The 16,371-nt window shown below is 37.7% G+C and overlaps 2 protein-coding genes across 7 annotated transcripts in view; one reads left to right on the top strand and one right to left on the bottom strand.

Moving 5' to 3' along the window:
• Positions 1–1,383, top strand: part of ubxn4 (UBX domain protein 4) — a 147,772-nt gene extending 146,389 nt beyond the window's left edge. For all 6 annotated transcript variants that reach the window (XM_086051129.1, XM_086051130.1, XM_086051126.1 and 3 more), the window contains one exon: positions 309–1,383. In XM_086051129.1, the coding sequence (XP_085907255.1) occupies positions 309–444 (136 nt within the window). In that variant the 3' untranslated portion in view covers positions 445–1,383. The remainder of the gene's footprint in view (positions 1–308) is intronic.
• A 5,095-nt stretch (positions 1,384–6,478) lies between these two features.
• itgb2 (integrin, beta 2) overlaps positions 6,479–16,371 on the bottom strand; it is a 141,267-nt gene continuing 131,374 nt past the window's right edge. Inside the window, exon 16 of the mRNA XM_086050718.1 lies at positions 6,479–7,557. Within this exon, the coding sequence (XP_085906844.1) occupies positions 7,492–7,557 (66 nt within the window). The 3' untranslated portion in view covers positions 6,479–7,491. The remainder of the gene's footprint in view (positions 7,558–16,371) is intronic.

A 16,371-nucleotide genomic window follows, 5' to 3' on the forward strand; every position in this document is an offset into this window, starting at 1 on the left:
ATATCTAGCATTAAAGATAAAAGAACCAGGCAGACGTTCCCTCAAAACTTTGCAGACTGCAGATCCTGTTCGGATTGTGTTAACTGGAATTTAACCCTAAATAATTGTAGTTGTGTGGGAAACTGGAGGACCATGAGAAAAAACACGAATCAAATCGAGGACCTTCCTGCTATGGGGCAGCAGCAGCAACCACAATGCCCTTAAAACATGTAATTTAATTTTATGTTCCTGGGCAACAGCCATGCTGCCTCCGCTGTGGAGTTGTTGTATCACTGTAAATCATGTTTTTTTCTTCTGTGTCTTCTTAGAGAATCTCTTTCCAGGCCTTTGATGAACCGTCCCAAGAACTTCAAGAAAGATGGTAAAATCTGCCAGCTCAGAGCTCAAGAGGACAGTGAGGATGAAAACAACACCTGGAATGGAAACTCAACCCAGCAAATGTAGCTCTATAAAAGTAGCTTTTATTCTGCCTGCTCCAATTCTAATATTGCCATCCCATCCCAGTTGAATATTGTAATGCAGTCATTCTTGATCAGGGGTGTCCAAACTCGATCCTCAAGGGCCGGTGTCTGCCTGTTTTCCATGTGCAACACACCTGATTAGAAAGATCATGATTGTTGTCAAGCTTCTTCAGAGTTTGCTGATGAGCTGATCATTTGAATCAGGTGTGTTACACAGGGACATATGAAAAATAGGCAGGAAAGTGGCCTTTGAGGACCGGAGCAAGACATGTCTGTTCTAGATCATTGTTCACCAACATAGTGCGCCAGGTAGCCCCCAAGGACCACATGAGTAACCCGCAGCCTGTTCTAAAAGTATCTCAACTAGTGATGGGACTTTGTGATTTTCTATGAATGTTGTCGAAGAGATCATTTGAAAAGGTCAACACTGCCAGAGATGTATAGAATGAAAGTGTTGCATAATGATGTTTGTTTCCTAATAATGTTGAGAAATCATCGACATGACAAGTGTCTTCACAGAGACGAATATCATAATAACAATAAAATTATTGAAGGTTATTTGAGCGCATTTTTATTTCAGTAGTGTGTCTCAAATTGGCAGCCCTTTGCATTAATCAGTACCCAAGAAATAGCTCTCAGCTTCCAATAGGTTAGGTTGTTCTAGATATTGTTTCCTGTCTTATGTTCTAATTTCACTTCACTTGCATGGCAATATCTAAGTTATATATTTTTGGAAACTTTTATTTCATGTTAAATATATATACTGTATATATATATTTTCATTTGCTCACACTTGAATTTGTCGCTAGCATAGTGCTACATACTGAGATTTATCAACCAACTCTATACTGTGTTTGTATTAAATTGACTGGGAAGACTGCTTCATCCAAAATTGGAATAAAAAAAATCCCCACACTACAAACTGAGTTTTGCTGTGTTTGTTTATCACACCAACACTGCATAGATTAGAACAATGTTTTCTCAAATGTATTATACCAAGGACCACCTAAAAAAAAAAAAAAACTTAGCACAGGGTAACACCACGATGAACAGTAAAATACAGCATTGCAGAAGGCCTACATGTACAGATGTTTTATTTTTTAAAAGAACTATCCATCCATCCATTATCGATACCGCTTATCCTCACAAGGGTCGCGGGCGTGCTGGAGCCTATCTGCTCTCACAATCACACCTAGGGGCAATTTAGGGAGTCCAATCAACTTACCATACATGTTTTTGGAATGTGGGAGGAAACCGGAGTACCCGGAGAAAACCCACGCAGGCACGGGGAGAACATGCAAACTCCACACAGGGAGGCCGGAGCCGGGATCGAACCCATGACCTCTGAACTGTGAGGCGGACATGCTAACCAGTCGTCCACCGTGCCACCCTAAAAGAACTATATATTATTTTAATCACAGCCCACTTACCACTGTAACATAAATTTAAATGTTTCAAAACACATAAAAAATTGGCTACACAGTACTTGGGGAGTGATTCTTTCACATACCACCAGAGGGAACCCAAATACCACTAGTACAAGGCTTGAATTAAGTTGTGATTTGCGGGTCAAAATTCATGTTTTGCTAGAACACATTGAAACACAAAACTTCAAATAGGCAGGCAGTTATGTAGCGAAACGCAGAGCTGCCATAAAAAATAAAAATCATCTGTGGCTACCGAAGGCTAATTTTCCCTCCGCTCCCTCACTCCCCCCCCCCCCGCATTTCACACTTCCAAAACTTATGCTGTACTAGTAAAATGAATATTTGTCTTATTCCTAGTTAGCTGGTTTGCATTCATAAATGCACAGCCATGAACTTATTGTATTATGTCATAAATCTCCTTATAGTTATCATTTTATTTGTATATTTGCAAAGTGTATTTGCCCATTTATTATGGGGTTCCTTTTGTGACAAAAATATGTTGTGTCCATAACATCGACACCTCGATAAATTGACGAGTACTAGCTTGGCAGCAGTGGCCTCAAAAGATGTCACTCTTTAGACTGTACAAACACTGGAGGTAAACGCGACAATATGGCCGTGAAGACTTGCAGGTATTTTTTTTCCCTTTTCTTTTTTAAACACAGGGAGCATGTGTCTCAAGCATTTCACATTAGAAACGACATGATTTGCACTGGCCAATATGTCACTACGACGATGGCTGCCTAATTACAGCACATCGGTCACATTCGGACTAATAAGAACATCAATTTTACCTGCACACGACATTGCCTATGGGGTTCCATTTGTGCCAAAAATATGTTATGTGTCCATGTAACGTGTCAATGTTATATGTCCATGATACATTTTATGTAATGTGTCAATGAAGTGTTTGTTAGACGTCCATGATGTGTCTATGTTATGTGTGGATGATAAGTGTCTATATATGTTAGACGTCGATGATAAGTGTCTATGTTAGACGTCCATGTAAAATGTCGATGTTAGACATTGGTGAGAAAGGTCATCAGTGTTTGATAAAATCGTTAATCGATAATACGTATAAAAGTATGCATGCGATCCTGTTAGCTCATTCCCACCACCATTGCGACATAACGCCGCTTTATTTACAGCCGGGATCAACTTTTGGGTATGTCTGATTTTCAGCATCTATTAATTAATTTTTTTTTTTTTTTTTGAGCCCGAGTCTATCTATGTGCTGTGCACTGTTTCTACACTTAGATGTCAGTAATGCCAAAGGCATTGAACTCAATGCGGCCTTGACATGGACAGGAAAACATTATTATTATTATAATTATTATTATTATTATGTTAAGGCGAAGACCATTATTATTATTATTATTAAGTCAGATTTATTTAGCGCTTTTTCTGTACCTTGCTAAACGGACCAAAAACTCTCCCCAAAAAGCCAACGGAAGGCACAGCCCCATCAGGTTACCAGAAAAAAAAAAAGGCTGAAAATGTGACACACGAAAAAGTTGATCCCGGTTAAACAAAGCGGCGTTTCGTGGGAATGAGCGAACAGGACCGCATGCATACATATTATTAATTTTATTAAACACTGACGACATTTCTCATCGGCATCTAACATCAACACTTTACATAGACGTCTAACATAGACACTTATCATGGACGTCCAGAGCTGGGCAGTCCGTGCCCTGGGCCGGACCGGTAGGCCCCTCCGGCCCGGCCGGATGCCCATTTTTGGGACGGAGGGGTGGGGAGTGACAAATTTTTAAAAATGGCTGGACTAAGCATGGCCGGAAGTTGGTTTTAGTCCGGCCTACTAATCAGCCCTCATGCGTTTGACGTGGTCGCAAGGCGGCCAAATTTAATCTCAGCCTACTCAGTGAAAGGCTTCTTTTTAGGCTTCTTTCTACTCCCGTATCGACGCGAGCAACAACTGACGCATTGATTCACATGACCGACGCATTGCAAGGGGAAGTGTGCAAAATAAATAAGTAACTTGTTGACCCCAAATAATTATACAATACGACAAAACTAACCCCGAGGCTCGCAATGGAAGTAATCACACGCACTTGGGTAAGTAGTAAAGTATTAGTGGCGCATTTTGAAGCGTGTCCAGAGCGGGTTTGAATTGTTAATTAGCCAGCTAATGATCCTTACAAAGCCTCTGCCGTTCGCATCCCTCCCGCGGCGGTGTCAGTCACGGGTGCTTTTTTTTTACAAGTCAAAAGTACCAGCAGAGCTCGAGAAATTCATGAAAGACAACCAGGAGGGTCACATAAAAACTCATGTCTCTCTGAAGAGACTGGATATGTCTTTTAAGGAACTGACAGACGATGAGACAAATTTGGAAAACAGTGGTGCTGGTGCCATCAGCAGACCTTTTGCTACTTGCTGCACAGGGAAATGCATTTGACGGCGCCCTGCGAGGAAATGCAGAATAGACTGCGAGGAAATAACACAAGAATTTACCATGTCCGGAAGGGAGTGAGAGAGGAGATGTGAAGCTCTTTGTACAGGAGTTGCTTGAATCTGCTCGTCAACTTTCTCCCGAGCTCGACATTGCCATTGAGAGGGCACGCAGAACCCTCTCCGCCAAGCCCAAGGATCCAAAAACTGCCCTGAGCTATCTGATTGTTAATTTTTGGGGATTATTGTGTCAAGTACACCATATTACGAAGTGTGGCAGTAGAGGACTGTAATGTATAACTGAGTCCAGATTTACTTTGACCACTTTTCATCCCAGTTACAGAAGAGAATGCTTGCCCGTGAAGCTCTAAAGCAAATAAAAATGAAGAATATATGGGCGATTTCAGTCAAAAAAAGAGCTTCAGTGATAAAGAAGTGAGATACTTTATGGTAATTGGCAGAATAGGGGGAATTATATTTACTTTACTCAATATATATGCTCCAAATGAGGATAACCCGAAATTCTTTAAGAATATTGCATCATTGAAAACTGCTAAAGCAAAGGGAACAGTTTGTTTTTTTTAAACCTAATGTTTGCTCAATTTTATAACCACTTGTGGAATATCAAGAAGTCTTTGCTCCTTTGGCTATCCAACAACACCCGTCCATGACTAAGTATTCCCTCAGCTCACTACCACTCGTTACAACAGCAAGGGCCTCAAAATAGAACCCCGTTCATATGATAGAGGGGCAGAGCTGGACTCAGAGGAACCTAGGCTAACAGAAAAAGTCCTGCCAGCCAAAAAGGATCCAAACCATTCTAGAGCGCTTTCACTAATGCTCACTTGGTGCTACAAACGAGCCAAAAGAATATCGTGGTCCACTGTACCGAACACTGCAGTCATCCAACAAAACAAGACATACATAGTCTCCAGTGTCATTTGCTAGGAGGATGTCATTAAAAACAAGTAATAGGGCTGAGTGTGTGCTATGCATCATCTTGAAGCCTGACTGGAAAACCTCCATGACGTTATGTTCATCCAAGAAATATTTTAACTGAGTGCACCACTTTTTCCAGAATTTTAGAAATAAAAGGCAGCTTTGAAATGGGTCTAAAATTTGACAGCACACCTTGATCAAGGCCAGGTTTCTTAAGCAGGGGTTGCACTACAGCATGTTTAAAATGTTGGGGGACTACACCAGAAGACAGGCTGCTGTTGATAATGGCCAAAATCGATTTACCAATACTGGGGGGAAACTCCTTAAAGAAGTGAGGAGGAACGGAGTCATAAAGCGAGCCAGATGGCTTAATATGGCAAACTCCAAAAATGCCAAGGAAACCGCTTCAAAGGAATCGAACACTGCGGAACAAGGAACATGGACAGACGGGGCAAATGTAGCATTCAAAATGAGAGCAGTAGCTGTAGCAACCTTGTCAACAAAAAACTGCAAGAATCTATCACACGTTTCAGGGGACGAATCCATGCAAATGGGCTGACGGGGCTTCATTTCAGAGTCAGTTGTTTTAAATAGAGTACATGATCATGGCGATTTGCCTGAATGAGATATGAGTGTTCCATCTTGGACTCCTTCACCTTTCTATGGTAACGACGCCAGCAGTCCTTTAGGATTTGATAAGAGATCTGCAGCCTGATAAGAGTGTTGTGTTCAGCTCTGCGGCATTCCAGTTTAGCTGCATAAGTACTCTCATTAAACCATGGCTCCAGTCTAACCTTTAAGTTACAGCTAACCTATTTTCTGAAGCTGAGCTATGATTGGTTATTACCTGAGCCTTGAGTAGTTGTGATGTAATTTTCAGTCGACAGAAATGACAAAATGTCCGCTCCCTGAGATGGGTAAAAACGGGTGGATTGTGCTGTTTAAATCATATTCCACAAACGCAATATTAATCAGAATGTCGTGTTTCAACTAGTGGGCCTGCTGGAAACATATTCTTTTTTTTATATTCTATTTTTTGATCAATGTGCAAAGGATAAAAAAGCATTGAAAATGGATGGAGTCACAAGTGGATGGTACTTTAAATGGCTGTATTTAATCAGTAGGAAATGCAGCCAAGTTAATTTACTTTTAATTGAACAAAATACAAAGGACCATGTAAATACAGCTGTAATGGTTGGCTTCAACCATGACGTGCAACCCAAAATAAACACAATCATCTGGCGTTTAGAAGGTTTTATTGCAACCAATGATGCACGCAAGCCTGAAAGCACAAAAAACGAGACTTCTGAACCAAAGCAACAAACCAGTTGCCAGTTGCCAAACACAAACTACTAAGGTGGACGAAGCCACAGAGGAAAGAAGGTGCCTAACTAAAAATGAAATCAGAAAACGAAACCTAGACCCTGAGATTAAAAAAAAAACACTCAACTCGAATCTACACAAGATCCAGCTACTCAGTGAGAGAAAACGCATTAGTACTTACTAAGATTTGGTGACTAAGGCAAACTAGCAGGAAGAACAAGGCGGGTCAACGAATAAGCAGAGGCAGCGGAAACATCCATCCATCCATCCATTATCGACACCGCTTATCCTCACAAGGGTCGTGGGGCATGCTGGAGCCTATCCCAGCTGTCTTTGGGCAGTAGGCGGGGGACACCCTGAATTGGTTGCCAGCCAATCGCAGGGCACACAAAGACAAACATCCGCACTCACAATCACACCTAGGGGCAATTTAGAGAGTCCAATCAACTTACCATGCATGTTTTTGGAATGTGGGAGGAAACCGGAGTACCCGGAATCGAACCCATGACCTCTGAACTGTGAGGCGGACGTGCTAACCAGTCGACCACCGTGCCGCCCGCAGCAGAAACAAGTAATCTGAAAATAATCTGGCACCTTCCTTCCTCTGTGACCGAGTTTTAATAATGTGACAAATGATTGCCAACAGGTGCAACATGGAAGCTCCGCCCACCAACACTTCCAAAGGTGCCTGATGAGAAAACAAGATTAAACAGGGAAAAACAGGAACATAACAACACCTAATTCAGCAATTAAAAAGCATATATTCAAATGTGTTTCAAAATAGAAAATAATCTGATCATCTTGATTTCCTTTGTAAATGAACAAACATCAAATGAATCGATTTCAAAACGGAGAATCTTTTGGTTTAGACACTAGAGATTTAATAGTTTTTGTAAGAAAAAAAAATCTGGGGAGACTGTGCCTCATTTTCATTCTCCAGTAAAGGTTGGATTGGTCACAGTAGTGGTGGCATTCTGGAAGAGTGGATTGTCTGCCTGTTAACAGAGAAATGACAATGGTAAGCTAGGTGCACACCGAGCAATGAGGCTAACAGGGTAATCACAAATAAGTTATATACACTTTCAGTGCCTTAAAAAATAGAATCCTACCCCCTGACATTTTTGTAACTTTACAATCACAAACCTTTTTTAATGGGATTGTGAAAAGTAGCACACAATTATGAAGTGGAATGGAAATGATAAATAATGTTCAACATTTTACACATAAAAATCAGGAAAATGCAGTGTGCATTTGAATTCACCCCCCTGCATCAATACTCTGTAGCAGATGTGAACAATTGTTGACGTGGTGCCGTTAGAGTTGAGCAGGAGTAATGCAGGCATTTCTCCCGGTCGCTATCAAATATCTACACTCTTACGAGTGACCCCCAGTTTTGCTACATGTGCATTTGTATTTAGCCCCCTGTACTCTGATTCCCCTAAATACAATCCAGTGCTATCAATTTCGTTAAAAAGTTATCTACACTGTACTGTGATTAGTAAACACACTTCTGTGTAATTTACTGTCAGTATACACCTGTGAAGGCATCAGCAGTTTGTTATAGAACACTGATAAACAATAGCATCATGAAGACCAGTGGGGTGATGAATTTTTCTCATGCTTCACAACAATCAGCAGGGGTAGCTGTTCTCCTAAACAAATTCAAAGCTCATATCTTTGAGACCATTCTTTCAGATGACGGCAGATGGATAATTTTGGTTTTCAAATTAGAAAACACCTTCTTTATTGTTTGTAATTTATACAGTTACAATAATAATAATCAAGCCAAAATAATATGCACAAAGCTTTGTGAAACATTTGAAACACTCAAATCAAAATATAAAGAGGCACAATTAATACTTGGAGGAGATTTTAATGATGCACCTAACGACTTTATAGATCGAACTCCAATAAGAACATATCAACACGTAAGATTTAAAAGCACTGCCTTTATTAGTGAACAACTATCAGTCATAGATGTATGGTGATTCTTAAATGCAGATAGAAAAGAGTACACTTGGAGTAATGCTAGTAGATTTTTGCAGTTAAGGATTGATTTATGGTTTGTTTCACCATTGTGTTTGCAGTTTATTTCGTAATCTTCTCATGATTTTGCGCCACTATCTGATCACAAATTACTTACTATTTTTTTTGGTTGGTTCTAAACAAAAAAGTAAATTACGTGGTTTCTGGAAATTAAATAATAACTTATTGAATGACAAAATATTTTGTGATATGGTCAAGAAAATTGCAGGACAGATACTCCAGATTATTGAAATGAATCCAATACAAAGATGGGAATACTTTAAATTCAAAGTTAGAGAAATAGCAATGAGACGAAGTAAGGAAATTAAAAAAGCTCATTCAACTAAAGAAATTGATACCATGAACGCATTAAATTATTTATTGGAAAAAGATAATCTATCAGAGGATGAAGTGATTGAATTGAAAAAAAATAAAAGAGGAAATAGATGCTGCATATATTAATATGGCTAAAGGAGCCTTTATAAGGTCAAGAGTCAAATGGATGGAATTTGGCGAGAAAAATTCTGATTATTTTTTTTGCTCTGGAGAAACGTAATCAAAAAAGAAACAATATTTCAGCCCTTAAAATAAAGGATAACATAACCACCAATTATTTAGACATTTCAAAATATGTTGGAGAATTTTATGCTTGTCATGTCATGTCATCTTCCAAACCGCTTATCCTATACAGGGTCGCGGGGAATTGCTGGAGCCTATCCCAGCTGTCAATGGGCGAAGGCAGACTACACCCCGAACTGGTCGCCAGCCAGTTGCAGGGCAGAATTTTATGCTTCTTTATACAAATCAAACTCTTGTATCAGTGATTGTGATAAATTCATTGATTTGGTTAAAGAATTTATACCGACTATCTCAGAACACTTTAAATTATGTTGTTTATAACCAATTTCCAAATTGGAAATATCTGAGGCTATTCATGGAATGAAAAAAAAAAACATAAATCTCCAGGAAATGATGGACTATCAGTGGATTTCTATGTACATTTTTGGGCTATTATTGAAGATCATCTATTCGCATTATTTAACGAATGCTTTGTTAAGAAAGAAATGTCCACGAGTATGAAGCAAGGTGTAATAACTTTAATACCTAAACCTGATAAAGATCATTTTATGAAAGAAAATTGGAGACCAATTATGCTTTTAAACACAGATTATAAAATTCTGTAAATGCTGTATATGCTAAAGGATTAAAAAAAGGTCTGGATGAAATCATAAGTGAAACCCAAACTGGATTCATGTCAAATCCCCATATTAGCTCAAACATAAGACTTGTACTTGATTTACTGGATTACTCTGATTATATTGACGAGGACTCTCTTATAATTTTTCTTGATTTCTACAAAGCTTTTGACACGGTGGAACACTATTTTTTATTTAAAATTCTAAAATTTTCGCGTTTTGGTCAAAATTTTCTATCGACCGTTGAAATGTTTTATAAAGGTATTGATAGTTGTGTCATGCTACCACTACCAGTAGATTTCCGGTTTCGAGGTCTGTTCGCCAAGGTTGCCCAATATCTCCTTTTTTGTTTTTAATTGTGGTGAAAATACTTTCGTTATGTATTAAGAATAGTACAATTATCAAAGGCTTGTCTATTTTTGATAGGGAAATTAGATTGACCCAACTAACTGATGAGACAGCATTATTCCTTAGAGAACAACAGCAAATTCAACATGCAATTTCACTAGTCGATGACTTCTCATCTCCATCTGCGTTAAAATTGAACAAATCAAAATGTGAAATTATCTGTTTATACCAAACGGACGTACCAGCTTTATGTGATATTCCAGTTAAAAAGTGTGTTCGGTATCTTGGTGTTTATGTCTGTAGCAATGTTAAGGAGCGCCAAATACTTAACTTCTCCCCCAAACTACTGAAAACTAAAACAATATTAAACTTGTGGCTTCAAAGAGGCTTATCAATTTTGGGAAGAGTCCTTTTGACTAAAGCTGAAGGTGCCTCAAGATTTGTATACCCAGCTTTGTCCCTTGAGTTAGTAATTCCACAAGTAAGGACATTAATAAGTTGTTTGCTAATTTTGTATGGAAAAATAAGCATCATCATCTGAAGAAGACTCTATTGTCTGCGCCAAAAGCCGAAGGTGGATTTGAATTATTGGACTTTATGGACTTGAATTATACATTTAAACTGAAATGGTTAAAAGAATGTATAAAAACTCCAGGATCCTTATGGTATTTTATCCCATATAATATTTTCAGTAATTTAAGAGGTCTTCAATTCTTACTATCTTGCAACTATAATGCTGTGAAAACACCTGTTAAATTGTCAACATTTTATCAATAAGCTTTGTTGGCATGGAATATGTGTCACTCACATAATTTTTCCCCACATAAATCTATTATCTTTGAACAATGAATGTATTCTTAAAAGGAACAAATCACTTTATATGCAAAACTGGATTGATAAAAACATTATTTTCGTGAAGGATTTATTTAACTGTGATGGTCAACTCCTTAGTTATGGAGACTTTTTAGCGGAAAAAGCATTCCCTGTTCAATTTAAAGAATTTCACTCTGTCATAAAGTCCATTCCAAGCGGAATAATAGAATTAATGAAAGTTTATAAGAAACAAAATGAGCAACCTGAAATTATTAATCATCTCTACATTAATCGTATTGACATTTTAAGTAGTAAATGTACCAATAAACATCTTAGAGAATCTCTGTATAAAAGTAAGAAAATAACGCCTCGTGGAAATGTTTTTTGGAATGCTCACTTTAGGAATATTAACTGGAGTAAAGCGTGACTTAAATTCCTCATTAGAAATAAAGTTAAAGAAATACATTTAACAATTCTACATAATATATACCCAACTAACGTATATATTTCACGTTTTACAGATATTGATAATAAGTGTTCTTTTTGTAATGCTGTACCTGAAAGTGTGACTCATTTATTTTTTGATCGCCCCATAAGTGCTACATTTTGGAAAGATTTTGAGAACTATATATTGTGTAAAACTACGTACAAGATTACGCTGAATAGTAAACAAATTATTACTTTGTTTGAATCTAAAGACTGCGACTGGCTGGCGACCAGTTCAGGGTGTAGTCTGCCTTCGCCCATTGACGGCTGGGATAGGCTCCAGCAACTCCCCGCGACCCTGTATAGGATAAGCGGTTTGGAAGATGATGACATGAATCTAAAGAAAAAAAAAAGCTGTGTACGATTGTTAATTTATATGTTTTGTTGGGAAAATCCCACATCCCTAGATATAAATTTCTAAATTCTACCCCGTTATTTAAATTATTTTTGATTAACGTAGATAAGTATTTTAAGTCTCTTGACCTAACAAATAATAAATCAATAAATCAATAATTACCATACAAGCAGAAATGTTTAAAGAGTAACTCACGGATCCCTGTTTTGAAAGGTGAATTTATTTTATTTTTATGTTATTGTAATTCTTATTTGCTTTAATGTAAAATTTAAGTTATTTTCGATAATGTTGTATATGTATGCAAAGATGTTAATTGGAATGCCTGATTACTATGTTGTACTTTGTTCTGTATTTGTTAAATAAAAAAACAAATAAAACAAAAAAACATTGTGGTATTTGAGGCACCTTGCCGTCGCGGCTGAAGTCCTCCAGCACCGCAAGATTCCGTGGTCTCCGCCCCTCACCACGTACACAATGAATGGGTTTGACGACGGCGCGCTGTGCCCTGCTCAATGCGATGTGAAAGGGGCTAAAAAAAAGTGTTTCACTACGCCAACTTCCAACCGAGCCACTCGCCAAAGGATGCTCCCATTCTCCTTTTCTGCTGATCTGTCTACTTCTTCCCCCTCCTGGAATGAGCATGGATAGAGCGTTCTTCTGTAACAGTGATAGATACATCTTGTGGAGATGCGGTTTACTTATCATCTGAACCAGTGACAAGAATCTCAGCGTTTACTTCCTAGCAGGCTGCTACTTCAGCACTTCCTAATATGGGCATGCTGGCCACTCCGGTGCCGTCGTCGTTCCGTCCGGCAGCGCGGCCCTTTCATACTGGGCGAGTGAAGTGTGAAAAGGGCTTAACACTGGTCCACTGGAAATGAATAGTGAAATTGTGGGTTTTTAAGTGTGAATGAGTTGAATGTGTGTGAAGTACGAATTTTGGGGGTGTTGCAAAGCTTAATGTGAGTTGAATGACTTGAATATGTGAAAATTGGGAATGTGTAAATGTAAGAAGTTAAATGTTCCAATGAAAATGAATGCATGATAGTGGAATTTTTGTGTTTTTTTAATGGTGAATGAGTTGAAAGCGTGGGAAGTAAGAAGTTGGGGGGTTTTGAAAAGATGAATGTGAGCTGAATGAGTTGAATGACTCGAATTTGTGGAAATTGGAATGGTGTTAAAGCGAAAAGTTAAATCCGAATCTACCAAAGGAAATGAATGTTGAATAGTTGAATTTTTGTGGGTTTTTTAAGGGTGAATGAGTTGAAAGTGTGGGAAGTAAGAATTTTGGGGGTGTTGAAAAGTTGAATGTGAGCTGAATGATTTGAATGACTTGAATTTGTGGAAATTGGAATGGTGTAAATGCGAAAAGTTAGATCTGCCAATGGAAATGAATGGTGAATTGTTGAATTTTTGTGGGTTTTTAAAGTGTGAATGTGTTGAATGTGTGGGAAGTAGGAATTTTGGGAGTGTTGAAAAGCTGAATGTGAGCTGAATGAGTTGAATGATTTGAATTTGTGGAAATTGGAATGGTGTAAATGCGAAGTTAAATCTGCCAATGGAAATGAATGGTGAATAGTTGAATTTTTGGGTGAATGATGTGGGAAATAGGAACTTGGGGTGTGTTGAAAACTTGTCCAATATGAGATGAATGTTGTGAATTTCAAATTGGAATGATGTAAATGTGAATTGTTGAATATGGCAATGGGAATGAAAGGTGGAATTTTGTGTTTTTTTTTACAGGTGAATAAGTTGAATTTTGGGGAAATAGGAATTGTGGGTGTGTTGAATAGCTTTTCCAAAGTAAGTTGAATGAGTTGAATCTTGTGAATTTTAAATTGGAATGGTGGAGATGGGAAATGTTGAATATGCCATTGGAAATGAATTTTTTTGGGGGGGGTGAAAAACGGGGAATTTGGGGGAAACCGTAAATTTTTTGAATGAAGAAAAAGGGTGATGTCGTGATTTTTGGAATACATTGAAGTTGGAACGGCCTTCGCCTTCACACAATAATAATAAAGTTGAAGGTGTACAATAACATATGTGTGAAGGCCTTTGCCGAGAATGCAATTTCTGGAGAAATTGCGTGTGAAGGCGAAGGAAGCTGAAAAGAAACTGTGCAATGCATTGGAATGAAGTTGAATTAAATTGAATAAAGTTGAATGATACTGAATAAAGTTGAATGATACTGAATGAAGTTGAATAAAGTTGAATAAAGTGGAATAAAATCGAATAATGCTGAATAAAGTTGAATGAGACTGAATACAGTTGAATGATACTGAATAAAGATGAATAAAGTGGACCGAAAAAAAATTGAAACAAGAATGGATTGGCCGGGGATTGAACCCACCACCTCCTGGTTAAATGCGTTTAAAGGTTGAATAATTTGAATTTTTTGGAAGTAGAAATTGTGTGTCATGTAGAATGTGAGTTGAATGAGCTGAATGTTGTGAATTTGAAATTGGAATGGTTTAAATGTCAAGTGTTGAATGTGCCATTGGGAATGAATGGTGAATTTTGTAATTGTTTTTTTTAAGGTGGAATAATTTGAATTTTGGGGAAGTAGGAATTGTGTGTGATGTGTAATGTGAGTTGAATGAACTGAATGAAGTTGAATAAAATTGAATGAAGTTGAATAAAGTGGAATAAAATTGAATGATAGTGAATAAAGTTGAATGAGACTGAATAAAGTTGAATGATACTGAATAAAGTGGAATGAAGTTGAATAAAGTGTTATGAAGTAGGAATTGCAGGTGGCAAATTTAATGGTGTTTTTAAGGTTGAATAATTTCTATTTTTGGGAAGTAGGTATTGCAGGTGTGTTGAAAAGCTTAACCAATGTGAGTTGAAAGAGCTGAATGTTGAGAATTTGAAATCTGAATGGTTTAAATATGAAGTGTTGAATGTGCCATTGGGAATGGGTGGTGAATTTTTTAATGTTTTTTTTAAGGTTGAATAATTTGAATGTTTGGGAAGTAGGAATTGTGGGTGATGTGTAATATGAGTTGAATGAGCTGAATGAAGTTGAATGAGCTGAATGAAGTTAAATGAGCAGAATGACGTTAAATGGCCTCCTTCAGTGGGAATCGAACCAGCACAGCAGATGGGGAAGTGTTGAATGTCGAATGATATAAAAAAAAAATGCTGAAGGGAAGCAAGAAAAGAGGAAGCAAGGAAACAAGGAAGTCAGGAAAAAAAATTGAAACAAGGATGGAATAGCCAGAATTTGAACCCACAACCGCCTGATTGGGAAACCACCATTCTACCACTGAGCCTCCAATATTGGAATGAGCTGAAGGTTGTGAATGTGCCACTGGGAATTTTTTTTTATGCGTTTAAAGGTTGAATAATTTAAATTTGTGAGAAGTAGGAATTGTGGGTCATTTGGAATGTGAGTTGAATGAGCTGAATGTTGTGAATTTGAAATTGGAATGGTTTAAATGTGAAGTGTTGAATGTGCCATTGGAAATGAATGGTGAATTTTTTTAATGTTTTTTTTTAAGGTTGAGTACTTTGAATTTTGGGAAAGTAGGAATTGTGTGTGATGTGTAATGTGAGTTGAATGAACTGAATGAGCTGAATGAAGTTGAATGGCCTCCATGAGTGGGAATCGAACCAGTGCAACAGATGGGGAAGTGTTGAATGTCGCATTGTAAATGAATAGGTTTTTTGGGGGTGAAAAATTGTGAATTTTGGGGGAACTGTAAATGTTAGGGGCACAAAAAAATGGGAAATTCCGATGGCATGAATTTTTCGAATAATTTGAAATTTGAACGGGGTGAATCGGATGAAGTATGTGGAAGTAGTAGAACTTTGAATTTGCCATTGGAAATGAATGTTTTTTTTTGGGGTGAAAACCGAAGAATTTTGGGGGAACCATAAAAGTTAGGGGGGAAAACAAACGGACCCCCGTAAGCCGTGAATTTTTGGAATCCATTAAAGTTGGAATGGCGAGAATCGGGTGAAAACTGTGGAAGTAGAAGCACACCAAAAAAGTGTGAGGAATAAAATAGAATCTATAATGAAGGTGAAGGTGTACAATAGCATATGTGTGAAGGCCTTCGCATTCACACAACTAGAAAATGCAATTTCTGGAGAAATTGCGAGTGAAGGGGAAGGAAGCTGAAAAGAAATTGTGCAATGCATTGGAATGAAGTTGAATTAAGTTGTATAAAGTTGAATGATACTGAATAAAGTTGAATAATACTGAATGAAATTGAATGAAGTTGAATAAAGTGGAATAAAATCGAATGATGCTGAATAAAGTTGAATGAGACTGAATAAAGTTGAATGATACTGAATAAAGTTGAATAAATTGGACCGACAAAATAATTGAAACAAGGATGGAATGGCTGGGGATTGAACCCCACAATCTCCTGGTTGCTAAACCACCACTCTATCACTAAGCTATGCAGCCTCTGATATTGGAATGTGAGTTAAATGAGCTAAAGGCTGTGAATGTGCCATTGGGAATTAAAAAGTGTTTAAAGGTTGAATAATTTGAATTTTTGGGAAGTAGGAATTGTGTGTCATGTAGAATGTGAGTTGAATGAGGTGAATGTTGTGAATTTGAAATTGGAACGGTT

This window comes from Filicampus tigris, chromosome 14 (assembly GCF_054856515.1).
Source record: "Filicampus tigris isolate MCC_2025a chromosome 14, RoL_Ftig_1.0, whole genome shotgun sequence".
Taxonomy (NCBI): domain Eukaryota; kingdom Metazoa; phylum Chordata; class Actinopteri; order Syngnathiformes; family Syngnathidae; genus Filicampus; species Filicampus tigris.